The sequence below is a fragment of the Marmota flaviventris genome, chromosome 11 (assembly GCF_047511675.1).
Source record: "Marmota flaviventris isolate mMarFla1 chromosome 11, mMarFla1.hap1, whole genome shotgun sequence".
Classification (NCBI taxonomy): domain Eukaryota; kingdom Metazoa; phylum Chordata; class Mammalia; order Rodentia; family Sciuridae; genus Marmota; species Marmota flaviventris.
In genome coordinates, this window is record NC_092508.1 from 57733903 (window position 1) to 57760933 (window position 27031).

General features: G+C 42.5%; 1 protein-coding gene across 1 annotated transcript; it reads left to right on the forward strand.

Annotated features, from left to right (window-relative positions):
* The first annotated feature begins 1620 nt into the window (after nt 1–1620).
* Chrna1 (cholinergic receptor nicotinic alpha 1 subunit) lies at nt 1621–18781 on the forward strand. The gene is made up of 9 exons (XM_027946148.2): nt 1621–1663; nt 6890–7035; nt 7146–7190; nt 8493–8602; nt 11288–11483; nt 11976–12213; nt 16275–16498; nt 18086–18325; nt 18650–18781. The coding sequence occupies exons 1-9, from the start codon at nt 1621–1623 to the stop codon at nt 18779–18781; spliced, it is 1374 nt and encodes a 457-aa protein (XP_027801949.1).
* The last annotated feature ends 8250 nt before the right edge of the window (nt 18782–27031 follow it).

A 27031-nucleotide genomic window follows, 5' to 3' on the forward strand; every position in this document is an offset into this window, starting at 1 on the left:
TTGCTAGGTTGTATGAGGGATGTATTTTCTAGCAAACAGTCACAGTGCTATGCTATGGAAGGGAGAGAACCAATTATTTTATCAGACAGTTTGCTGGTCTCCTGCAATTTACATAGAAATATGTAAGTAATGTGAGCATGCAGCTTTCTCCTTTATCCTCCAAGCCCCTGCTCTAATTATTTGTTTGGTCCCACTGGGGTGGGCAATTTGTCAGGATGCCTATGTCCTTGGGCATGAGGTGAGAGACTTTCCTCACCTGATTCAGTCTAGGAAGGAGTCACAGAAGGAGTAGGCTGAGTATCTTTAAAGAACTGCTTCCTGCTTCCTTTGACCTCAATCTTGCAAAGCAGCTCAGTTTGGTAAAAAGTACTTCTTGGAACGGGGAATCACTGCTGGTTCTTAGGAATTTATTAAACAAAGAAATTGAAAAGCTGAACCACTCTGTTCTTTGCTTCCTTGAGTGAGAGTAGGCAGCAAATGGGCGGAAGGAAGTAGGAATAGGGAGCCACTGCTGATGTGGTGGGCACTTCTTCCCAGTAATCTCTCTGTGGTTGAATAACATGGTACATGGGAGGTGGGCCGTTTGCCCCAGCTAATGGCTCACAGGGAATGAGTCCTGCCTGACACAGAGACAGGGACTGGAACAGCCACTTGGGGGCCAGAGAAACCAGTTTTATGAAAGACACGTCTTTGTTAAAAGCCCAGCCCAATCAAATATGGACCTCTCCAGTGGCAGATTCAATACCAACCACACACTTCTGTCACAAAGGCTCCAGGCGCGCTCTGCCTAACCCTGAAACAGGAAGTGCATTTTCTTGTTCAGAGAATGTAGATGTGCGTGACTAAGGAGGATTACACGAACAGCTGACATCTATGCATACCCAGTGACCCTAATTGAATCAATGCACATAGGTGGCATTCTAGTTTACACAAAAGGGAGGGGGTTGCTCACCACTTAAAATAATTCCTGCAAGTTCTTCCATTAAGAACTGATTCTTGGAGCTGGGGATGTAGCTCAGTGGTAAAGTGCATATTAGCATATGAGAGGCTGTGGGTTTGATCCCTAGCACCACAAGGACAAAACAAAACAAGACAAGACTCATGATGTATTTAAAATGTAACAGCTTAGCTGAGGTTTGTGATACATGCCTGTAATCCCAGTGAGCCAGGAGGCTGAGCCAGAAGGATCACAAGTTCAAGGCCAGTCTGGGTAACTTCGTAAGACCCTATTTCCAAATAAAAATCAAAAAAGGACTGAGGATGTAGCTCTACAGTAGAGCACCCTTGGGTTCAATTCCCAGTACAGGGAGGAAAAATATATATATACGTGTGAAATATAAATAGGTATACATAAAATATAGCTCATACTCAGCTTGTTAAAAATATAGCAATCGTGTAAAGAGAGTCACACCTGTAACTGCATAAGGCCCTTTGCAGCTCTAGGCTCTAGGGCCAAGGATAGACCAGCTGTCGCAGCCATAAACAGGTGGTGTAAGACAATAGCTCCACTGAGCTGACCGGCTTTCCAAGCCCTCCAGCAGCCAAGTGTCCAGCCAGAGTGTGCCAGGGAGGAGCACAGACCACCACGCTGCTCCCAGTCCACAGCAGAACCGACAGCCCATGGAGCCTCGGCCTCTCCTCCTGTTCCTTGGCCTCTGCTCAGGTAAGCACCGAAGGTGGGGGAGTTTCTCTAAGGTTGAAGAACTAGAGGCCCTCCCATGCTTCTTCAAAAGGAACGCAGAACCACAGGGCCTCACCAGTCAGAGGTTACTCTTTTCAGTTTCTTCCTCATGTTGTTTGATTGGGTTTTTGAATAAAAATTTTCAGTTCATGTTATCCAGATCAAATAGGAACTGCCCTGTCAGAGACATCCAGGTCTCTATCAGTGCCTGGTGTCCTGCTCAGCCACAGGGCCTGACTTATAGAACTTGGAACATGGTAGACCACTGTCACAACCTGGGGATACCTTCAAATTTGAACAAATTCGAACAATGGGGACCTAGCGCAGCAACTTCTAATCACAAGTAATAGAGTTAACAAAGCCGTTAGTGGCTCTAAGAGAATTCTGACAATGAAGAGGATTGATTGACAGATACATGTGCTATAAAGAGAAGCCTGTTAATAATTGTAACTAAACTCTTCATAGAGATGAACTGTTTTGTAATTTTTTTAACTTCTGAAGTGAAAAATGTCCATATGAAGGCATTCCTGCTATTCTTGGGGGGAAAAAAAAAAGGATGTTACCAAATGTAGGTGTGGATTTGAATTGAAGCTATAAAAACTTATACAGCCCTTGACCTGACTCTGCTCTGGAATGTGTCACAACACAGCAGCTGAAACACTATCCTGAATCCCAAACTTCCGATACAGGGAAATAGGAGATGTTTGCTGATTGCTCCATGTAAAAGTTTACTGGTGATATCATCCCAACTGAGAAATAAGGTAACTTACATTCTGTGATTTTTTTAATATTGCTCTGATAAGCACAGGACTCTGGACAAGAGGTAAAAAGCTATATTATTAATTTTTTCAATAGCAGGGTTGAGGGAAATAGTTTAAACTCAGCTAAATTATATCCTGTGGGATTTGGACTCGATCCAACCTAAGCTGGCCTGGTGTGTATGAGTGCATGTGTGTGTGCATGCTCAAATAACACACTCAATGAAAATTCCTAAGCGATATGCTTCTATAAAAATACTTAAGAGATCTCTTAGGATACCAAAGACCTCTAAAAATGTGTGTTTAGCTATGAAAAGAAGTTTACAATATGTATTTTGATCAAACCTAAAGTTTGCTAGTATTGATTCTCAGGGGTGGTTCATAGAAATTTAGAGCTAGATCAGGCATTCCTACACCTCAATTTTTATTGTAAGGAAACAGGCTGAAAGATAGAACTGACCTGCCCAAGGTCACTTAATTTATAAATTTTGGAATGTGATCAGTTGGAGACTTTGTTAGATGCATAGTCAGAAAGTAGCCTGAAATTACCAAGGTAGCAAGAGACACAGCATCAGAGATTAGAATTACCCACAGTGACTTACTTAGTAAGAGTCCAAAAGTCATTTTGCCCAACCCAGAGGCTCTTTCCTACATAGAAACATAAGTTGGACCAGTATGATACAAAAAGCACACTTGGAATTATGGCTCAATCAGTCCTCTCTGGGTAAAATGCTCATGCATATCAGAACACTTTTTCTTATGATATCTGAACATATAATCATTGCTGTTCTATTTACACAGCACCTTTCATTTCAACCTCTTCCACCTTTGTAATCCCAAGTAATTCATTGTCATCTTTCTCATGGCATCTAATTTTCCAACTCATTCACGGTTATTTATGTTAATGACACATGTCAATCTCTATGAAGACAGAAAGACAGGATTTGTGCCAGATTCACCTTTGAATATCTCCAAACTTCTATAGCAATGCTCATATATCTCCAAACTCCTATAGCAATACAGCAATACTCAACAAATCTTTGATGAATGAATAATGTTACACCATCTGACTAAAAATTACCAAGAAAATCTTGCCAAAAAGGGAGATTCTGACATGATCTGTTTATTTATACACTGACTTTTCATAAAAGTTATTTACTATGATTCACTAAATCCATGAAGAACTGACCATACTCTTCAAACCATATTGGAGTTGGGAAGGGATTCATAGAATTCTTCCTTTGAATATTATAAATATTCGTCCCTTTAACCTGTGCAATGAAACCAATCTATGAAATGGTGTATTATTGCTGTCAAACTGGAATAAACAATCATTTAAGAATAAGTAGCCCAGGACAATGCCAAAACGACAGCCAAGAGGCTCAGCGATCCACTCCTGGGCCCAGTCCCTGTGGTGGGTGGGGCCTGGGATGGACAAGGCATGGCAGACAGGAGCACTGCCATGTCCCAAGGGCTCAGTGGAGCAATTACAAAATCTGCATCTTTGAACTACACACTCCCTTGGAGAGTTGCCAAATGCAGGTGGCATTTGGGGGGTGCCATGTGGAAGCTCTGTGGAGTTATGTACCTTGGTATCCTTGGAAGCTTTGGTTTGGTAGCCTGGGAATTTTGAGGTTCAGAAAATTGGGGATACTAGAAATGAAGAGGTAGGCTATGTCAACAAGAGTTCTCTACCTGGAGTCTATGAAGATAACAATAAAGGTATTTAAGCTACACTGAAAGCTTTAATAATCTGTATGGAAATGATACATTTATCTGTAGGGAGGAGGTAAACTGCCTCTGCTATAATCACACCTCTAACTGGCAGGGGAACCAGGGATGGATTGCTCAGCTCGGAACCTCAGTTTTTTTATCTGTAAAGTGGGGGTAAAAAGTAACCTGAAAGGATCATTATAAGGATTCAAGATGATAATACAAAGACAGGGGCTTGAAGAAGGCTCTCTGGGATCATTAAAATACACATTTTACAAAGGGGTGAAAATGTATCAATTCGTTGCATTACAATGATGATTTCCAGCAAATCCAAAGCCCTAGGTGAGAAATCATGGTTGAGAGCCGGGCTCTGGGTTTGTGTTCTTGAATCTACTCTTATGAAATATGGGCAAGTCACTTAACCTCCCTGTGCCTCAATTTCTTCATCTGTAGAGATAAGAGTAGCATCTAGTTGTGAGAATTGAGTTAGAATGTATTAAGTAAATATATGTATATAAATATCTGCATATAACAAATTGTTGTGTTGGTTATTATTTTCATTGACTAATAAAAAGAGAAAATATATAATTAATTTTTATTTAATAATTATTTTTTACAAACTCTTCCAAATGTAGAATCAAAGTAGAAAAATAGTAAAGAAAAATAATAACCTGCCGGGCGCAGTGGTGCACACCTGTAATCCCAGAGGCTCTGGAGACTGAGGCAAAAGGATCGTAAGTTCAAAGCCAGCCTCAGCCACTTAGCAAGGCCCTAAGTAACTCAGAGACACACTATCTCAAAATAAAATATAAAAAAAGGGCTGGAGATGTGGCTTAGTGGTTAAGCACCCCTAGGTTTCATCCCTGGTACCCAAAAATAAAAATAAAAAATAACCTATCTTAGAGGCTAAAAATTAATACTACTGGGCAAAAAGGGAAAGCATCTCACTCATTCAACATTTAAAATTTTCTTGGCCTACGGAGAAGTTCTGGTGGCCTCAGCAATAACCTGCGGAAAGGGGAGATCTGGTTACACAAACCAGGGTAAAAGGATCGTGCGTCTCCTTCCTCTAATCGTGTGTCTACTACCCTGAGCAGACAGTCCTCCGTCCCTTTGTGGCTTGAGTTACAAAGCTCTTTCACAAGACACTTGCTGGAATTTGGAACACATTTTCTCCCAGGAATAAAGGTGCATGTGGTTGTGAGGTTCCAGCATAGCCACACCACACTCCGAGATTAAGACTTGGTGCAGGAGCACGCACAGGGTTCTGCTCAGAGTTCTGCCCTCTGGCTGCTCAATCTTGGGCAAGTGGCCACCTTCTCTGGTGAGATGTCTGCCTGCCTCATCTGAGGCTGCTAAGGACCACAGAACTTGCTGGGCAAAGAAGGGCTGTCTTTGGTGATGCCGCTCTCTATCCTGAAGGAAATGTAGAAAAGATGGGGTCACTCATGTTCCCAACAGGAGCCCTCAACCCCAGTCAACAAAGCACAGGGTTTTCACTTTTTTAACAACTGAGATGTGTATCAGCCAGCAGTGATTGCTTAAAAGTATGGTAAAACACACATTGTATGAATTTATCATTTGAACATTTTAAGGTGTACAAGTCAGCAGTATTCAGTGCATTTACATTGTTAAATGATATTACTATTAACTATTTCCAGAACATTTTCATCATCCCAAAAGGAAAATCTAAACCCAATAACAGTCGCCCCTCAGACCTCAATGCCCACAAACCTCTGATCTCTCCATTTCTGTGGCTTTACCTATTCTGGACATTTCTACAAAAGGAAACGTACAACATGTGTCCCTTTACATTTGGCATCTTTCACTCAGCATGATGTTGTCAAAGTCCACCTGTGCTGTAGCATGGATCAGTACTTTATTCCTTTTTGTGGCTGAATAATGTTCCATTGTTCAGATCTACTTCAATTTGTTTATCCATTTATGTACACACCCTGACTCCAGTACTCAGGGGTGCTATAGCTCTGAGCTATCCCCCAGTCCTTTTTTTTTTGTTGTTGTTGTTGTTGTTTTGAAACAGGTCTACTAAATTGCTCAGGTGGCCTTAAACTTGTGATCCTTTTGTGTCAGCCTCCTGAGTAGCTGATATTACAGGTGTGTGCCACCTCACCTAGATCATCCATTTATCTATGGATAGACACTTGAGCTGTTTCCACCTTTTGGATGTTGCTGTTATTCTTTTGGGTATGGTCTTAGGGGTAGAACTGCAGGATCATATGATAACTCAGATTTGCTGAGAACCTGTCACTTTACATTCCCACAGCAACATGGGAGGTTTCAGCGTCTCCACAGCCTCACCAGCACTCATTACTTTCTGTTTTGTTAAGCATGTCCCTCCTGAGGAGTGCGATTGAGCACCTATATTTGACTGTTCCTGGCATCATCCGATCTGAGGCCACCTTGTCCAACATTTCACTATCCCATGACCACTCTGAAACACTGACATTGGCTTTTCTGTGTGCATGTTCCTGGCAAATTTGATTCAGCCAGGGACTATATTAAGGAATGTCACCTGTCCAAAGTACAAGTGTTGTGATAATCCGCCATGCCAACAACTGCCCTTGGAAAGGAGCTTAAGGCAACAAAACCTGCACCCAGGAGCCCTTTGACAGAGGCCCCGCCTGCCTTCCGAGCTCTGGGTTTGCCTTGATTTCCTTGTGTAGTGAATGAAGGGTGGGGGTGGTGTCTGACCGGGTTTGTGTCATTTGCTTCTCAGCTGGTCTTGTCCTGGGCTCCGAACATGAGACCCGTCTGTTGGCAATGCTATTTAAAAACTATAGCAGCGTGGTCCGGCCAGTGGAGGACCACCACCAGGCTGTGGAGGTCACCGTGGGCCTGCAGCTGATACAGCTCATCAATGTGGTGAGACAGGGGCCTGGGGGGGGGGATGGCACCCACCCCTCACACCTGGGGGCACTCTGCCTTCTGGTTGCCTCTTCATTCCCTAAAGAGGAGACATTTTCTTTTTTCAGGATGAAGTAAATCAGATTGTGACAACCAATGTTCGTCTGAAGCAGGTAATCCAGCACGATAACTGCATTTATGTTATTTTTATTCACCTTGAAACTAAACCTGGGCCCAGAGGAAATCAATTTAGGTACATACACTAAAATGTTAAAAGTAAGGATTTTAGAATGATGGGAATATAGACCCTGTTGTGTTTTGTTGTTGTTGTTGTTTTGGGGTTTTTTTGTTTGTTTGTTTTATTTTGTTTTTTAAACCCAGGGCTTTTTCTATGCTCTGAATTTGCTAGGGCTACCATAACGAAGTACCACACTCTAGGTGGCTTAAACAACAGAAATTTATCATCTTAACATTTTGGAGTTCGAGGTCAAGATGCCAGCAGAGTTGGTTCCTTCTGAGGGCTATGAGAGAATGTCTGTTCCAGAACTTTCTCCTTGGCTTGTAGATGAGATCATGTTCACATGGCTTTCTCCCTGGGTATACATCTGAGAGACATAGATGTTTTTAAATTTCCCCTTTTTATAAGGGCACCAGTTATATTGAAGTAATGCTTACCTTAACAGCCTCATTTTCACTTAGTTATCTCAGTGAAGACCCTATTTCCAAATCAAGTCACATTCTGAAACACTGGGAGTTAGGACTTCAACATATGAATTCTAAAGGGACACAATTCAGCCCATACCTTTGTGTTATCCCATTTTGCCACACTGAGCCAGATAATCCCAGTGACTCAGGAGGTTGAGACAGGAGGATTCCAAGCTCAAGGCCAGCAACTGAGTAAAGACACTGTCTCAAAATAAAAAAATAAAAAGGACAAAGATGTAGCTCAGTAGTAGAGTAGTGCCCCTGGGTTCAATTACCAGTACCAAAACAACAACCACAGTAAAAAACAAACAAATAAACAAACAAAAAAACCCAAATTCGCTACATTGGGCATATATTTTTTTTAGTGCAGGAAAATATATAATGCTTTTTAGAAATGACTTTGCCTGCTTGCCATAAATGTTGGCATTAGGACCAATCTCCTGAAGTCCTGAGGGTGGACAGTATGGCCTGGTGGATCTGCCACCCTCAGCTGTGTGACCTGGGGTCTCTTTGCTTCCTTTTCTGTAAACTAAGGTCACTAATCGCTCTATAGGACTGTTGTGAGGACTGGGTCCAGTACTTAGTACCCATGCGCACACTTTGCTGTTACTGTTGGCTAAAGTAAAAGGTGAATTCTGAATCAGACTTTCCTTATCCAAACATAATTTCTGTCCATTTCTGAATTACTGAGGTCATGAAGGCTCTTTACCCCCCAAACATTTTATAAAATGTTTTTGACTTTTTAATTGCTTCAATGTCTTCATTTCCAGCAATGGGTGGATTACAACCTAAAATGGAATCCAGATGACTATGGCGGTGTGAAAAAAATTCACATTCCCTCTGAAAAGATCTGGCGGCCGGACTTTGTTCTCTATAACAAGTAAGCAAAGCAGACAGGCGGGGAGGGGGATTCCTGGGGCAGGCGGAGCCCCGTGTCCGCACGGAAGGGCTGACTGCGGCCTGCTTCTCACCACGTTAACATTAAATAACCCTTAAAAACCAGAGCCACGTTGACAGGCCAGGCAGTGCCATATGGTGTCTCATGTTACAAATAGAAACAATGATCAGAGCCAAATTGGATCAAGACTGTGGGTGGGGAGCATTTAATCCCTGAGAGCTCCTGAGGAGTGTGTGGCAACCATCCAAAGCACCCAAACTTCTTATCCCCAAGTTCCTTGGAATCAAATGTCCTTCCTACCTAATCGGTCTGTGCTCCCGAGGTTGATACTCATCACGTCCTGAACGTCATCCTGACACTGATGGTCCAGAATGCCTGCATTCCCATCCACCAGGTCCCATGACAGACTGCCTGTTGTGAAATTATAATGTGATTCAAGACGCTCCGGTTTAATGACACGTTCATTATCATATGCCCTTCATTTGTCAGGGAATGTTCATTTCAAAGAGCATCCTCCCCAGACAGGAGCATTTGTCGTTGGCCTAGAGGATTTACAGTCTGACATCACTCCATGTGGGTCTGGGGAGCAAGCTGTGCGTTCCCGCAGATGTATGGGGTGTGTGGGGCAAGGGCCAGTGGATAAAAATGATGCACTTTACGGCAGCCTACCCAGCTTTGATTTTCTACTACATGTTGTCCAGTTACACTTAGGTTCAAGTTTGAGCCGAATTACCCAATCAGCGATACAAACTTTTTGGACAAATATGCTGACATAGCATAATCTCTATGTTCAGTTTCTTTCAGGCAGAACCTGAGGGAAGCAGTTAAAGTTCTCTGGACTTTCTGACATGCTTAGGAACACCCTGGTGGAGAGAGAACCTCAGTTTACCTGCTTATTGGGAGAGACTAAGACAATCTTTTGACCCTCTGCTCTTTCAGGAGAGTCTAATGCCACACAGTTCTCTGGATTAAGAATCCTACTTCAGTCCCAAGGAAAAGTCAGGGAAAGAAAAATCTCTTGTTTTACAACAGGAGGGACCAATACATGCCATTAAGTCCCTAAAATCCCATGGGGGCAAACCCTACCCCACTGATTTAACTCCTTTTCTAATACTTACTTCCTGGTGCCCAGTGTCCTAATCATGTAAGGCTAGATCACTGAGCTACACCTCCAGCCCTCAATACCTATTCTGATTGCCTCACTTTTTTGCAAAGTCCCTTGGACACAGGCTGTTTATGGAAGAATGTCCACTGAATAAGGCCTATAGAAGTGGCTTATTGCTACTTTTCAGTACATACCATGGTTTTTTTTTTTTATTTTATTTTTTTGCAGTACTTGAAATTGAACCCAGGGCTTCAACCATGCTAGGCAAGTACTCTACTACTGAACTACACCCCCAGCTCTTTTATTTTGAGACAGAGTCTTGCTATATCATCTTGGCTAGGCTTGAACTTCTAATCCTACTCCCTCAGCCTATCAAATAGCAGAAATTAAAGGTATGTGCTACTGTGCCCAGCTCCCTGATTTAAAAATATATATAGGGCTGGGGATGTGGCTCAAGCGGTAGTGCGCTTGCCTGGCATGTGCGGGGCACTGGGTTCGATCCTCAGCACCACATAAAAATAAAATAAAGATATTGTGTCCACCGAAAACTGAAAAATAAATATTAAAAAATTCTCTCTCTCTCTCAAAAAATAAATAAATTAATTAATTAATTAAAAAATATATATATATCCACCATTGGAAAATCAGGAAATATCATATTAAAATTTAGATTTTTAGCCTGTCTAGAAAAATTCTACAATAAAAAATGTGAAAAATTTGGGGCAGGGCAATGGCTCAATGACACAGCACTTGCCTAACATGCATGAGACCCCTGTGTTCCATCTCCAACCCTGGGGCTGGGGGAGGGAAAAAAAAAAGGAAATATTTGACTCAAAAAATGTATGTTTTCACCTTCTGACCAAGAAAAAAGCCAAATATCTGGCAACAATGGGCATCTACTCCCATGTGGCCATACGCAGCACTGTGTGGGGGCTCCTTCTTCATTTCTTACCTGCCTCGCCCTTAATCTGAGTTCATGATCCCACCCCACTTGATAGATCACCTTGTGCTCCATGCTGGGGATTGAACATGGGGCCTCCTGCATGCCAAGCAAGGCTCCACCACTGAGACACACTCCCCATCCTAAATGGTTCTTAATGTAACAGACCCCTTGCCACAGTAAGGAGCTACTGGAGAAACATTTTATTTTAAATTGCTTTGCTTTCCAAGCTAACTCTCAAAGTATATCCTGAGGATATAGGTGGATATGAACATTACAAATATCACTGAGGACAGAGAAAGAACATCTGAGATGCAGTGTACCCATGTTACCTGCTATTTCTTTAAACCCATAGATTCCCACTTCCTTCCCAGATAGTCTAACTCAGAGCTGACTTAAATGGTGCTCGGGAATCTGCATCTGTAATAAGCACCCCAGTGACTCTTATTATCAGACAAATTTGGGAAACACTGCCATAGATTTAAAAAGCAACACAACCAGAAAGCAAGCTTCTATAATTAGTACTAGAATAATTAGCAGCTGTCTCCTGTTAATATCTGCAGGCAGAGTGGAAGGCTCATCTGTCACTTGGAACCCTTTTCTTCCCTTATCCCAATTGCAGTGCAGATGGCGACTTTGCTATTGTCAAGTTCACAAAAGTGCTCCTGGACTACACGGGCCACATCACATGGACACCTCCAGCCATCTTCAAAAGCTACTGTGAGATCATTGTCACTCACTTTCCCTTTGATGAGCAGAACTGCAGCATGAAGCTGGGCACCTGGACCTATGATGGCTCTGTGGTGGTAATCAACCCGGTAGGTAGGGACTCCGTGTGATGATGCTGGTTTCAGGAGAAGTGTGATTCAGGTCTCTGACTCTGCCCCTAGATAATCACAGGCTCTCAAAACCAGTTAAAACTTGGGAGGCTCTAGTCTGATGGTTCTCAGGATGGTTCTTGATGTGCTGCTCATAAGAACTATCTTGGAACTGAAAGAAACTCCTTATGCCCAGAACAGTCTCAAGAATTTTGATTCAATCCATCTGGAATGGGGCTAAGTAGCCAATGTTATGAATCTCCCAGATACTTGAATATGGAACCCAAATGAAGAATCCCAGTAATCTAAACTCCTTATGTTATGTGAAAGAAATCCAAGACACCAAAATGGAGATGGCCCCAAGTCCCTTCTGGATATGTGGCCCACAGAACTGGGGATTATTACCTTATCACAGGCTGATTACAAAACCCTGCCCTCCCCCACCCCCCAGATAACTTGGCTAGGGTTTCCAAACCTCATCTCATTTTTCAGGAAAGTGACCAGCCAGACCTGAGCAACTTCATGGAGAGCGGGGAATGGGTGATCAAGGAGGCCCGGGGCTGGAAGCACTGGGTATTCTATACCTGCTGCCCCAGCACCCCCTACCTGGACATCACCTACCACTTCGTCATGCAGCGCCTGCCTCTTTACTTCATCGTCAACGTCATCATCCCCTGCCTGCTCTTCTCTTTCTTAACCAGCCTGGTGTTCTACCTGCCCACAGACTCAGGTGGGTGCCGTTGCCATGACTGTTAAAGTGAATTGGTCACCAGTACCTATTTGCCCAATACCATCTGTGTGCCCAGAAATATGCGGGGTTAGGTGTGTGCTCACAGACCTCCTCATGTCACTTCCTCTACAAAGTTGCTTTCCTTAGATGGACTCTTCTGGGCATTGCTCCTTTACTGAGTTTGCCACTAGAATATCACTTTTGCATGTCTGTTTCCAGATGGCAATACCTTTACACATGAGACCGTACTTCCCAAGTGGCAATTCTTTCCCACATATCAGCCTGGACAACTTACTTACCTCTTACTGAGTAATCACATCTGTGATATAATTTCATCAAACACCAACAATCTACTGAACAGGGGACGGGTACCCATATGTCTGCCAGCAAGTCCCTACTTGTAAACAATTGATGGCAGACAAGCAGGAGGAAAAGATGGTGCAGACGCCCCTCAAACTTATGACAGGTAGCAATTTTATCCAACTGATTTTTTTAAACTCACAAAAATTTAAATCTAACTGTTCAGAAAGGGGAAAAGATTATTCACTCATTCAATAAAGACTTGTTGAGCAACTCCTACACAGCAGAGACACAGTGGAGAATAAGGCAGGAAGGACCCCCCCCCCCCCCCCCCCCCGCTGAGTGTATGTATGTTCTCATGATGATCCTCATTTTTTTTTCATACTGGAGATTAAACCCACGGCTTTGAACATGCTAGGAAAGCACTCTACCTTTGAACTACATTTCAGCCATTTTTGTTTTTGATTTTTAGACAAGATTATGTTAGGTTGCACAGGCCGGCCTTGAACTTGCAATCCTCCTGCCTCAGCCTCCCTGGTAGATGGGATTATGGCATGTACTACTGTGCCCAGTGATTGCAGTAGTTTTTAAACAAATGATTGAACCCAGGGGCACTTAACTACTGAGCCACATCCCAAGTGCCACTTCTCACCCCCCTCTTTTTAAAATATTTTTTTTAGTTATAGTTGGACATAATACCTTTATTTATTTATTTATTTATTTTATGTGGTGCTGAAGATCGAACTCAGGGCCTCGCACGTGCTAGGCGAACGCTCTACCACTGAGCCACAACCCAGCCCCTCCCCGCCTCTTTTTTTAAAAAATATTTTATTTAAGTCTCAATGAGTTGCTTAGGGCCTTGCTAAGTTGCTGAGGCTGGCTTTGAACTCATAATCCTCCTGCCTCAGCCTCTAAGTTGCTGGAAGCTTCCTCTTCTTCTTCTTGTTTTTTTTTAAATAGTTTTAAAGTTGTAGATGGACACACAATACTTTTATTTTATTTATTTATTTATTTTATGTGGTGCTGAGGATTTAACCCAGTGTTTCACATGTGTGAGACAAGCGTTCTACCACTGAGCTATAACCCCAGCCCCAAATAAAGCTTCTTAAAGTAAATAAAGAAAACACCGTCAGGGAAATATGGAAATAATTAGTGTCTATAAATATTCAATTATTTATGCTTGAAAAGCCTTTAGGACAATGACTATATTATGCTTGGTAAACGTTAGCCATTATTTATTATTAGTCAAGAAATTGTAGCTTGATAAATATATTTACAATTGTGACTTCTTCTTCACTTTCAAAGGCCTTCCTACCCAGCAGGTAGAGTAGACAATCTCATGTTGCCTCCACTTCGTACCCAGTGTTTATGGTTGTCCCTTAGTATCTACAGAGGATTGGTTCCAGGACCCCAGGATACAAAAATCTGTGAATGCCCAATTCCTTTATATAAAATGGTGCAGTATTTGCATTTAACTTATATGATCCTCCCATATGCTTTACTTTTTAAATAGTTTTTATTGGTGCATATCAATTATACAGATAGCGGGTTTCATTGTGGCATAATCATATGTGCATATAACAAAATTGATCTATTTCATTCCCCCCGTGCCTCCCCCTGCCCACCTCTCCTCCTTCCCCTGTTCCTTTCTCTCTACCCTAGTGGTCTCCCTTCTGTTTTCATGAGATTCCCCCCATCATCATGCTTTTTTTTTTCCTTTCTTTTTTCTCTCTAGCCTCCACATATGAGAGAAAACATACAGTACTTGGAACCTGGTTTGTTTCACTTAACATATTGCTCTCCACTTCCATCCATTTTCCTGCAAATGACATAATTTCATTCTTTGTGGCTGAAAAAAACTCCATTGTGTATCTATATCACATTTTCTTTATCCACTCATCTCTTGACTGACAGCATAACTTGGCTATTGTGAATTGTGCAGGAAGAAACATGAGTATGCAGGTATCTCTATAGTATGCTGATATTAATTTCTTTGGTTATATACCAAGAAGAGCTTTAGCTGGCTCATATGGTGGTTCTGTTTTCACTTTTTATTTTTGGAAGGACCTCCATATTGATTTCCATAGTGGCTGTCCCAATTTACATCCCCACCAACAGTGTGCAAGAGTTTCTTTTTCCCTAAATCCTCACCAGCATTTATTCTTACTTACATTTTTGATGATTGCTATTCTGACAGGGGTGAGACTGAATCTCAGTATAGTTTTGATTTCCATTTATTTCCTTCACAGTTAAAGATTCTGAACACTTTTTCATATAATTATTGGCCATTTGTACTTCTTTTGAGAAATGTCTATTCAGTTTATTTACCCATTTATTGATAGGGTTATTTGGTGGGGTTTTTTGGTCATTATTATTATTTTGGTTTTTATTTTGTGTATTAATTCCCTGTCAGAAGAGTAATTGGCAAAGATTTTTCTCCTGTTCTGTAAGCTGCCCCTTCACTCTCTTTACTGTTTTCTTTGCTGTGCAGAAGCTTCTAAAATTTGATGTCATCTCATTTGTCAAATGTATTATTTTCTGAGCAATAGAACCTAATCAGGAAGTCATTGCCTGTGCCTCTTATCTGAAGTGTTTTCTTCTAGCAGTTTCAGGTCTTATACTGAAGTCTAATAGAGTTATAATTGATTTTTTAAAAAATTTTTTTAGTTGTTGATGGACCTCTATTTAATTATATGTGATGCTGAGAATCTAATCCAATGCCTCACACATACTAGACAAGTGCTGTACCACGGAGCTACAACACCAGCCCCACTTTTAATTGATTTTTGTACTGGGTAAGAGAACAGGATCTAGTTCCAATCTTCTACAGATGGCTATCCAGTTTTCCTAGCAACATTTATTGAAGGTTCTCTTATGTATGCTTTTGGCACCTTTGTCATGGATCACATGGCCATAGCTGGGTTTGTCTCTGGGTTCTCTATTCTCTTCTGTAGGTTTACATGCCTTTTTTTTTTTTTTTTTTGCCAGTGCCATGCTTTTTTTGTTACTATGGCTCGGTAGTATATTTTGAAATCAGATATTGGTCTTTTTGCTCGGGATTGCAGTGGCTATTCATGTGGTTGCATTTTATGCAGTTTAACACATTCTGCTGCAGAAGGAAAGCCTGCCACCCTGAGTCTGCTTGCCAACCCATAATCCCTCTCAGCTCCCTAGGTTCCACCAAGAAACAAAATCCTGGGGCATGAGATGAAGTAGACATTTACTTCTTGGCACCCTCTCATGGAACATCTTGCCACTTGTCATCATGGGTACAGTTAAAGTCACACAGGAAATTATGCAGGAAAAAAAAAATTTCTACAATGATGTTTCATGAACATGGGTCACATTCCTTCACCATTGGATTTCAGTGGTAAATAAGCTTGCAAGGGCTGCCGTGACAGAGTACCAGATTGGGTGATTCAAACAACAGACATTCATTTGTCACCATTCTGGAAGCTAAAAGTTGAGATCAAGGTGTTAGCAGGATTGGTTTCTTCTGAGGCCTCTCTCCCTGCTCTGCAGGTGACCGCCTTCTCCCATGCCCTCACATGGTTTGTGTCCACATTCTCTCTTGGAAGGACACCAGTTATATTGGATTAGGGACCCCATATAACTTCATTTAAACTTAATTACCTTTAAAGGTCTTATCTTTCAAATACAGATTTTGAGATCCTGAGGTTTAGAATTTCAATATATACATGGGAGGGGCCAATTCTGTCCATCATGGTGGGTTGTTGGGTTTCTTCTTTTTGTCTTCCTAGGAGAGAAAATGACGCTGAGCATCTCTGTCTTACTGTCCTTGACTGTGTTCCTTCTGGTCATTGTGGAGCTGATCCCTTCCACCTCCAGTGCCGTGCCCTTGATTGGAAAATACATGTTGTTCACCATGGTGTTCGTCATCGCATCCATCATTATCACCGTCATTGTCATCAACACACACCACCGCTCTCCCAGCACCCACGTGATGCCCGAGTGGGTGCGGAAGGTGAGTGCAGGCGGCACATAGGGAGGACACTTCCAGGTCCCCCCTTAGACAAGAGCCAGTGTTGTTCTAGCCAATACTTGCGCACATTTAGAAACCTATGTCCTTTCTGGACTTCAGGGGACTTGGGTGAAGAACTTTCCTTGTCTTCTTTCTAGGGACAACTCATGAGAGAGAAAGGAAAAAAAAATACCAGAATTTATAAAGCACATTCTAAATTCAAGTTTAAAGGATCTCTTTGAATAGAGATGAATAAATCTCCATCTTTTTTTATGCTGTGACATTCTTAAGATTTCCATTTGTGTGTCTTTCAATTTGGGACAGACTTACTTATTTTTGCTAGTAAAATCATCAGCTGAGAATAGAATGAGATTTAGAGATGGAAGAGGGGTGTTAGGGTTTAGATATGATGTGTCCCCCAAAAGTTTATGTATTAGATGATGCAAGACTTTTTAGAGGTTAAGTGATTGGGTTATGAGAGCTTTAACCTAACCCGTGGATGAATCCACTCACAGGGATTAAATGGGTAGTGACTATAGGCAGGTCAGGTGTAGCTGGAGGAGGTAGGTCACTGGGGTCGTGCCTTTGGGTTCTATATTTTGTCCCTGCTGAGCAGAGCTCTCTCTCTCTTTCTCTCTCTGCTTCCTTGTTGCCATGTCCTGAGCTGCTTTCCTGCCCCTATGATGCTCTGCCTCCCTTTGGGCCCAGAGCAATGGAGTAGGCCATCTGTGGACTGAGGCCTCCGAAACCTCGAGTGTCAGATAAACTTTCTCAAATTGTTCTTGTCAGGTTTGTGGTCACAGTGGCAAAAACTGCCAACTAAAACAGAGGGCTTGAGGAAATAACACAAAAGTGAGGAATTTTGTCTCAAATGTTTACATTGCTGGATTTAAAAATGCGCTGACATTTCAAATCCCATCCCCTTTGGTGCTGGGATTAAGCCCAGAGCCTCACACATGCAAGGAAAGCACTCCACCACTGATCTACACCCACAGCCCAAATATGTGCTCTTTTGGATAAAACTTCAGAGACACTAAAGCCCAGGATCTTTATGTCATGAATTGCCAGAGAAACTAGTGGTTACCATGTACTCTTTGGAGGCAATTAGCAGTCCTCCTTGACTCCTGGCAATACCCATGTTGCAGTTTCTTTATAAAGAAAGGGAAGAAAAAAGTCTACCTATTTTGGGGGACAGAAATTTATACAGGAGGCAAAGAGCCCTTTCTTTAACTAAATGATCCTGGAAACACATTGCTAGGACCTTTCTGTTGCCTACAGGGGGATCTGAAGCAAAAGGCTCGCTGGTGTCTGGTGTCCGAAAGGTTGCCGGCTGCTCACAGGCTCCCTCTGGTGGCAAACTGTTCATATTACAGAATCATCAGGACCACTGTAATTTGACACGTCAGGAGTGGATATGAAGGAGTCTTTGGGAACATCTAATGTGGTTCTTTTTGTTTTAAAGACAAGGAGCCTGTCAAGGTTGAGGCTGAGATACGTTGAATGGCTTGCCCAAGATCATGTTGGTAATTCAGAGTTTGATGTTTGCCTGTGTTGACAATAATTCTCATACATGGATTGCTTTTTTATTAGGTTTTTATCGACACTATCCCAAATATTATGTTTTTCTCCACAATGAAAAGACCATCCAGAGATAAACAAGACAAAAAGATTTTTACAGAAGATATTGATATTTCTGACATTTCTGGGAAACCAGGGCCTCCACCCATGGGCTTCCACTCTCCCCTGATCAAACATCCCGAGGTGAAAAGTGCCATTGAGGGCGTCAAGTACATCGCAGAGACCATGAAGTCAGACCAGGAGTCCAATAACGTAAGCTCTACAGTTTGAAATCTTCCCCTCTGGGTTTAAATGATCAAATGCATGAGTACAGACAAATGGGTTTGTTTTGACAGTTAAGCTGGCATTCAAGATGCAGCCACCAACCTAACGTGTACCTAGGGGACCACCTCTAGGTCACCTTAGTAACTCATCATGATGTGAATTATTATTCAGAAGTTAAAGATCATGCCAGCCAAGGGATGTGGAGGGCTTTGAGACCTACAAATTAAAGGACCCATCGATGATATGTAGCATGAACTCTGTAAGTCTCTAATAATCAGCTTAGTGGAATTCTAACACTCTCCCCTCTCCCAGGCGTCTGAAGAGTGGAAGTATGTTGCAATGGTGATGGACCACATTCTCCTCGGAGTCTTCATGCTTGTCTGTCTCATCGGCACTCTGGCTGTGTTTGCAGGTCGGCTCATTGAATTAAACCAGCAAGGATGAGAAGTTACGTTGAGCCTAGCTCTGCCCCAGGACCTGCCAGAGCAGAATAAAATGAGAAAAAGTAGGATTTGTATACTTAGATATATTCTCTCTTATCAAACATGAAGTTTTCTGCACTTATTATTAATAGTAACCGTGTCCATTTACATGAGGTCATGGCCTCTGGGTGATTCCCCTTTGCTTCTCCCTGCACTTCTGCCATGTCTCCCTGGAGAGTGAATCCTTCTCAGTAAATGAAACTGGACCCTTTATAGAAGTGTTCATTTCCAAATGGCATCTGGAAGGGTTTTACCAGATAGCCAAGATTTTCTGTTGTGTTATTATTGCTAATTGCTTTCTTTGTTGCTCTTCTTTTTTCCTCCTCCTCTTCTTTTTCTTTTCTTTTTTTTTGGAATAGAGTCCTTTGCTTAAGAATCAGTTTTGTATCTACCAAAAAATCCCCATGTACCCGCCCCCCAAAAGATTAACCATTTGATTTGCAGAGAGGAAACAATAGAAAGGAAATAAAGTAATTTCTAGAATGACCATGGAAATGCAAACAGCCTCAAAAATCTATGTTTTAAAATAGATTTCTAAGAACTGGGGTGTGGGGGGTTTCCTCTGGTGTTTTTTTATTTGTGTGTGTGTGTGTGGGGGGGGGGTGCTAGGGATTGAATCTGAGGCCTTGTGCATGCTATACATACCTTCTACCACTGAGCTACACCTGAGCCCTAGGTGTCCCAATTTAACAGGGAACCTGGTTTTGATTCTCAAGTTTGAAGGAAAACAGGTGGCAACATTATTGAGCACGAGTTGCAGGCACTATGGGAATCATCTCACCTATGTGGTTTTATTTCATCCTAACAATTTTCATACCATCCCTGTAATGGCCTTATTTACAAAGGAGAAAACTGATTTCAAGAAGGTTAAGTTTGACTGCTAGTAGAAGAACTGAGATTTGAACCCAGACCTTGAGATTCCAAAGCAACTCTCAGCTGGTTCAGGCATCTGCTCGCTTGCTCTCCTGTCACCCTTGCCTTGATCAAGACCATTCTGTGACTCTGTTCAGTGTTCTTGAGCACTTGGGCCTTAGTGTCAACTATCTTTCCACCTTCCCAGTTACATTGCCTGCATTTTTTTTCTCAGTCTTTACATCAATCATTGGGGTTCAATTCCTACAAATGAAACCAGAAATGTGTGCACACAGGATCACCATTTCTAAAGTTCTGAAGAAGAGAGGAAGTGATTTTTCTTTCTTTTTTTTAATATTTATTTTTTAGTTTGAGGTGGACACAATATCTTTATTCTACATTTATGTGGTGCTGAGGTTCGAACCCAGGGCCTCATGCATGCTAGGCGAGCGCTCTACCACTGAGCCACAATCCCAGCCCCAATGATTTTTCTCTCTGAAGTTAACTTCCAGTCTCAATATAGTTTAGCCTAGAATGAGAAACCATGTGACTCTGGGTTCAGAAAAGGCCTTCAGAACATCAAACACACCTGACCCATGTCAGCTCCAGGGACAATGTTGGCTGGTACAGACAGAGTGCCTGAGCTCAGGTAGCTTCTGTCCTCCAACAGACTCCCCATCACACACTTTTAGAAGGGTGGGGTGTCCTCATTGGAGGATAAAACGGTTTCCCTATTTTAAAGGTAAAATAGTTTGGCAGTTCCTCAAAAAGTTACACACAGAGTTACCGTATGATCCAGCAATTCCATTCCTAGTATAGACCCAAAGGAATTGAAAGTGGAAACTTGAACAGACACCCGTAAGCCAATGTTCAAAGAAGCAAATAGCCGAAAGAAAGAACTCTGTGTCCACTGAGGGTAGATGGCCAACAAAACGTGATGTGTATACAATACAGTATTATTAAGCCTTCAAAAGCAATAAAATTCTGATCTATGCTATAATGTGGAGAAACCTCAGAAACATTATAAGTGGAATAAGCCCGAGGAAAGGACAAATATTCTATGATTCCACTTATATGAGGTACCTATAAATTCAAAGAAACAGAAACAAAATAGAGGTTATCAAAAACTGGGATAGGGGAATTGGGGAGTAGGGGGATACTATTTAATGTAATCAAATTTTTTTTTTTGGGGGGGGAAGATAAAAATGTTCTGGAGATGGAGAGTGGTGGTGGCACTAAATTGTGCATATATTTAACACCACTGAGCTACATACTTAAAAATGATTAAAATGATAAATTTTATGTTCTATATATTTTACCACAATTTTTAAGAAAAGAGCAAACTAAAGGCTCGAGTCCCTGATCACCAACTTTAGATAGAGAAAAGACTAAAAAAAAAAAAAAATCACCTCATACCCTACCCTCTGTGACCCGAGGGAAGCCAGAGAAGTGGCTTCCCTCGGGTCACAGAGCTAAGTAGACAAACCAGGTCTGTGAACTCTTGCTCTCATTCTATTTCTGTTACATCAAATAATCCTCCTCTCCCCCAAAAGTGATGCCCTCTCCCATGTTCCCCACTCCTCCGCTCCCATCCTGGGAGCCAGTAGGCTTGGTCCTGAGTCCACAGAGCAATGCCACAGTGTGTCCTGCATCGGCCCAGACATCAGTGCCGGCAATCTGCTGCCAAGCCCAAGATTTTAATGCTCCACATCTTGTCCCTTAGGGAAGGCCCAGTTTCCAGAAGGCCACCAATGAAAAGAAAGGGGGTGGGGGTGCTAGGATTCATCTCCCTAGTGATGATGTAGGACAGAAGATGAGCGACACCTGAGGTATTTTCAGGAAGCAAGTTTATTTAGCTGCAGCAGCCCAGAGTATCTATGGCCTAAAAATCTCTGGACACTGAGTCTGGAAAGTCTTTATACTCAGTGGGGTGGCTACATGTCAGTGGGGGGTACAAAACAGTTGCTATTTATCCATATTTTTATGGATAAATATATGTTTACCAGTTTTTTGTGGTTTTTTTTTTTTTTTTTTTTGTCTGCAAACCTGGCATTTGCAAAAAGAGGAAGCTATAAACCACAATGTCCTCTGCAGAAGTTTTTGTTGCTATCCTGTGTAAAAATCTTTCTAACTAGAAGAGAAGCTCAATTATGTGGGGAGGTCCCTGGAGAAGCTTATATGGTATAAATATGGTAGGGGATCTCTTTGGTGGGGGCACCTGGTCTGCTTCACTGAGAGGTGTTTGTTGAGGACCAGCCCTGGCTGGTCCTGTGTAGCTCTGCTGGTGAGCTCGTCTGGATGGCAGGATGGCTTCTTAGGAAATAAGGAGCTTGCAGAGGAAGCAGAACACAAGGCAGGGACGTTGTGATGGAGGTGCACAGACTGCAAGTGGGGCAGGAATTTTTCAGAACTCAGATGCCCCAGTCTTCTTTTGGACTGCTGGTCTCAGTGAGGATCAGGGTCTTTGGGAAAGTGAGGGAAACTGTAGGAGTCTCCTGGGCTTTGGTAATGCAGGTGCCTTAAAGCAAGAGAAATTTATTCTCTCACATTTCCATGGACAATCCAGACTGAACTGTACCCTTCCCCCAATCTCACATGTTGGAGTATTTGGAGATGAGGCCTTTGGGACATACTGAGCTTTAGATGAGGTCACATGGGTGAGGCCTCATGATGGGATTAGTGCCCTGACAAGGAGAGACACCACAGGGCTTCTACACTCTTTTCTCTGTTTCTCTTTCTCTTATGTGAGGACAGAGCAAGAAGGTGATCATCTTCAAGTCAGGAAGAGAGCCCTCATCAGAAGACAACCATGCTGGCACCTTGCTCTCAGAATCCCAAACTCTAGACTCAAAGAATAAAATTATCTGACTCAGATAAAGCCAGAAGTCCAAAATTGAGGCGTAGACAGGTCTGGAGCCTCAGAGGAAGAATCTGTTCTGTGCTTTGCTCCCAGTTTCCAGTGACTACCAGCAACCCTTGGTGATCTTGGGATTGTGGCAGCATACTCCAACCTTGGCCTCCATCTTCATGACCTTCATCCCTGTGTCTCTGTCTTCCCCTTTCCTATATTTTAAGAAGAAACTTGTCATTGGAATTAAGATCAACCCTAAATCTGGGATGATCTCATCCCAAGATCTTAATATCTGCAAAGACTCTAGTTCCAAATAACATCATTCATAAGTTCTAGGGCTTAGGACTTGGACAGACGTTTTGGAGCCACTATTCAATCCATGACAAGCAGCATGGGACAAAGGCAGAAGGCACAGAAAACCTTTCCAAGAAGCCCCAGAGGGAGCCAGGAGTGGAGAGGGCATGTTGGGTTGGTCTCCTAACCTCGCTGTATCCTCAGTCCAACCTGGAGAACTGAAAAGCAGCTGAGCCAACTCCTGGCTTTCTCCTTACTCTGCGACAGGTTGCCACACTTCAAATGCCCAAGGAGGGGTCTGGGCCTGTAACCTCCAGATCCACCCCAAGCTTCATCCCTGGGGTTTTCAACTGCACAAGAAGTGCAGAGTGGAGCCCCGCAGAGACAAATACACCCCCTCCAACCCCCAGTCAGAGCAATAGCCTATAGAGTTGGGAAGGGAGAGAATAAAAAGAAAGAACTAGAAATGGTACTTGACTTCCTTCAACTCAAAGTTCAGGACTCCTTCCACCCTCTTCTGCTCTTGCTGGTGAGGATGTGGAGAGGTTGGAACCCCTGGGTATTGCTGGTGGGAATGTACAATGGTCCAGCTGCTATGCAAAACACTTTGGCGGTTTCCCAAGAAGTTACACACAGTGATGAGCATGTGATCCAGCAATTCCACTTCTAGGCATATACCCAGAGGAATTGAAAGCAGGGGCTTGAACAGATATTTGTATGACAATGTTCACAGCAGCATTGTTAATAACCAAGAGAAGGAAACAACTCAAGTGTCCATTAGCACATAGGTGGATGAAGGAAATATATATATGTACAATGGGGTATTAATCAGTCTTAAAAAGGAATGAAATTTTGACACATGCTCCAACATAGATAAGTATTTAAAACATTATGCTAAGTGAAATATGCCAGATGTGAAGGGACAAATATGGCACGATTCCACTGACATGAGTTGAATTCATGAAAACAGCAAGGAGATTGGAGGTTACCAGGGGCAGGAGGGAGGCAGGTATTGGTAACAGTTTCAACTTCAGATAATGAAAAAATTCTGGAGATGGATAGTGGTAATGATTGCTTGATGCTGTAGATGTATGTACCATACCTGAACTCTACACTTAAGATGGATAAAGTGGTAAACTTTACATTATGTTTATTTTGACAAATAAAAATTTTCCTTTTTTGAATTACAAACTGCTCCGTTCTTATCCTTGAAAATGGCCCTTGAATATGGTTCGGGCCAGAATGAGACACTGAGAGAGAAACTGGAGAAATTGATTTCTCTTGGTGGAGATTGATTCTTCCCCTTCCTCTCCCCTGCCTTCCCCTCCTTTTCTCTTCTATTCCTTTCTCCTCCTCCCCCCTCCTCCCCATCCTCCCCCCTCCTCCCCCTTCCCTTCCTTCTCCCCCTCTTCCTTCCCCTCCTCCTCTTCCCCTCCTTCTCCCCCCTCCTCCTCCCCCCTCCTCCCCTGATCATCAGCCTGTAGAGTTAGGAAGGGAGGGAGTAAAAAGAAAGAACTAGAAATGGTACTTGAGCACTTCTTACACATCCTCCTCCTCCCCCTCCTTCTCCCCTTCCTCCCCCCCTTCCCCCTCCTTCCCCTCCTCCTCTCCCCTCCTCCCTCCTCCTTCCCCTCCTCCTCCTCCTCCTCCTCCTCGTCCTCCTCCTTCTTCTTCTTCTTCTTCTCCTTCTTCTTCTTCTTCTTCTTCTTCTTCTTCTTCTTCTTCTTCTTCTTCTTCTTCTTCTTCTTCTTCTTCTTCTTCTTCTTCTTTCTCTCTCTCTCTCTCTCTCTCTCTCCAAAATGTCCTTTAGTGTGTCTGTCTGGCTTCCTCCTCCAACAAATCTCTGACAGATTTCCCCCCACCTCTCAGGAAGTCAGTTTGGAAGAGTACAGTGGGAAAATTGTCCTGATTCTAATTTAAACCCACTTTTAGACAATTAGCTCACCCACATTTCAGGGACCTTTACCAAAGGGAAGCAGAATGAGGAGGGACCCTCACTCTTCACCAAATCTTGCCTCCCTTTCTATCCACCAGTGAAGGCCTGGATAAGGGAATCTAAGGTACTTTTTCAGAGTATTTCTGTTCAGCCAGAAAAATAAAGCTCTGGAGCATCTATATTTTTTGAACTTCAGTGTAACAGTCTTCCAGCCTATTTATTTTCTCCTCCTGTAGCCCTTCCCTATATGCCACTTATCACTTTGTAGTATTTTCTTGTGTATCTGATTTCAGGTCCTAGCTTAGAATCTTCCTGAAGCACAATATATCATGTTATGTTAATATTCTCTGGTACTAATCAGGTAGGTGCTAAAAATCATTTGTTGACTAATAAGTGAATGGATAACTAAGTCACCATGTTATCTTCAGGGTCCTCTCATTCTCTCATGAATACTCTACCTTTACAATAAATGCCCGTGGTTTCAGCTATTTTGATCTGAATTCTGACATCAACTTAATAGTCATTTATGTCCCTGTTTCTTACTGTGATCACTTCTCTACCTGAGAATATGTACCATTCTAGTTCTGTGAGCACTTCTTAAACATCCCCAACCATATCACTGTGTCCACCCTATGGAGGGAAAACCTTACCCCACTGGCAAGGGCCATCCCCAGAAGCCTTTGCCTGAAGAACACCTTCTTGGCTATCAGCTGCCCTGAGCCTGAGGTCCTCTGGACCTTTCTGACCTCATGCACTGCACCCAGGGGTCTCCTGACACGTGTGCTTGGCAAATTGCTTTGTGTATTTGTCCCTACCTGAAGAAGGCAGTTTGGTGGAACTAGTGCTGGTTCCTGCTCCTCATACTTCCACTTCCTGTGGGACCTTGGGTAAGCTACTTAGCACTTCTGAGTCTGAGAATAACAAAAGTGGATAGTGACTTCCTCCTCCTTGAGCAGGGAAAGGTGGCTGACACTGTCCTCTGCAGGCACTCCCTAAATAATATCCTCCAGGGCAAGGATTAATTCCTAAATTTCTTTTATATCCCCCACCAAATTCAGGAGGGGGTTAAGTACTTACTGTGTGTCCACAAATATTTGCTGAATTGAAATTTTTTCTAGTACATTTTTTACTGAGATATAATTCACACGCCATAAAATTCACCATTTTAAAAGTGTATATTCCAGTGGTTTTGAGTATACTCACAGGCTGTGCAATCATCACCACTATATGATTCCAGAATATTTCATTCACCCCATCTCCTCACACTTTTTATAGCTTTATTTGGCTTTTAATGATTCAAAGTATAATTTGACTACATCTCACTAAAATACAATGATTCTGCTATAAAGGCACTAACAACACTTACTGTGTCAGGCATTGTTCTCCCCCCCCCCTCCAAAATGTTCTTTAGTGGGTCTGGCTTTACCTGTTAGAAATCCTATGTGGTAGCCAGGAGCACTATTGTGCACCTGTAGTCCCAGCTATTTGGGAGGCTGAGGCAGGAGGATCTCTTGAGCCCAGGAATTTGAGGCCAGCCTGGACAATATGGTCTTAAAAAAATAAAATAAAATAAAATAACTTTCTGTGGATAAGTATTGTGGTCGTCATCATCCCCATGTTATGATGAGAAAATCGAGTCATCGATAAAACAAGTACCTTGCCAGGACCATACAGCTAAAAGCAGCAGAGCTGGGATCTGACCCTGAGACATCTAGGTTCCTCATCATTCTCTGCTCCCTCTTGACCAGAATATCAAAGCTTAACCTGAACTGGGGGTGTAGCTTGTTGGTCGAGAGCCTGGTGTGTGACTGGGTTCAATCCTCAGTACCACAAAAACAAACCAAATAAAAAGAAGTTCTGTATGGGGCTGGCTTGTGGCTCAGCAGTAGAGTTCTTGTCTCACACATGTGAGGCACTGGGTTTGATCCTCAGCACCACATGAAAGAAAGAAAGAAAGAAAGGAGGGAGGGAGGGAGGGAGGAAGGGAGGGAAGAAGGAAAGAAAGAAAGAAAGAAAAGGTATTGTGTCTACAACTAAAAAAATATTTTAAAAAAGTTCTGTAGAGCATCCTTTAGTAAAGCAAGAAATTCTTTGAAATGACGTATGTACTTGCTAATCACCCTCCAAGTTTGAGTTACTGTGTATTTTGGATGATCTTGATTCAAGCTCTGAATCTGGGCTACTTCATCATCTATTTTGAAGCTCTTTGCAAGGGAAATTGCACATCCTTGGTTTGAAAGCTGAATTCTGCCAACACACCAACATCTCATGGAGACTTT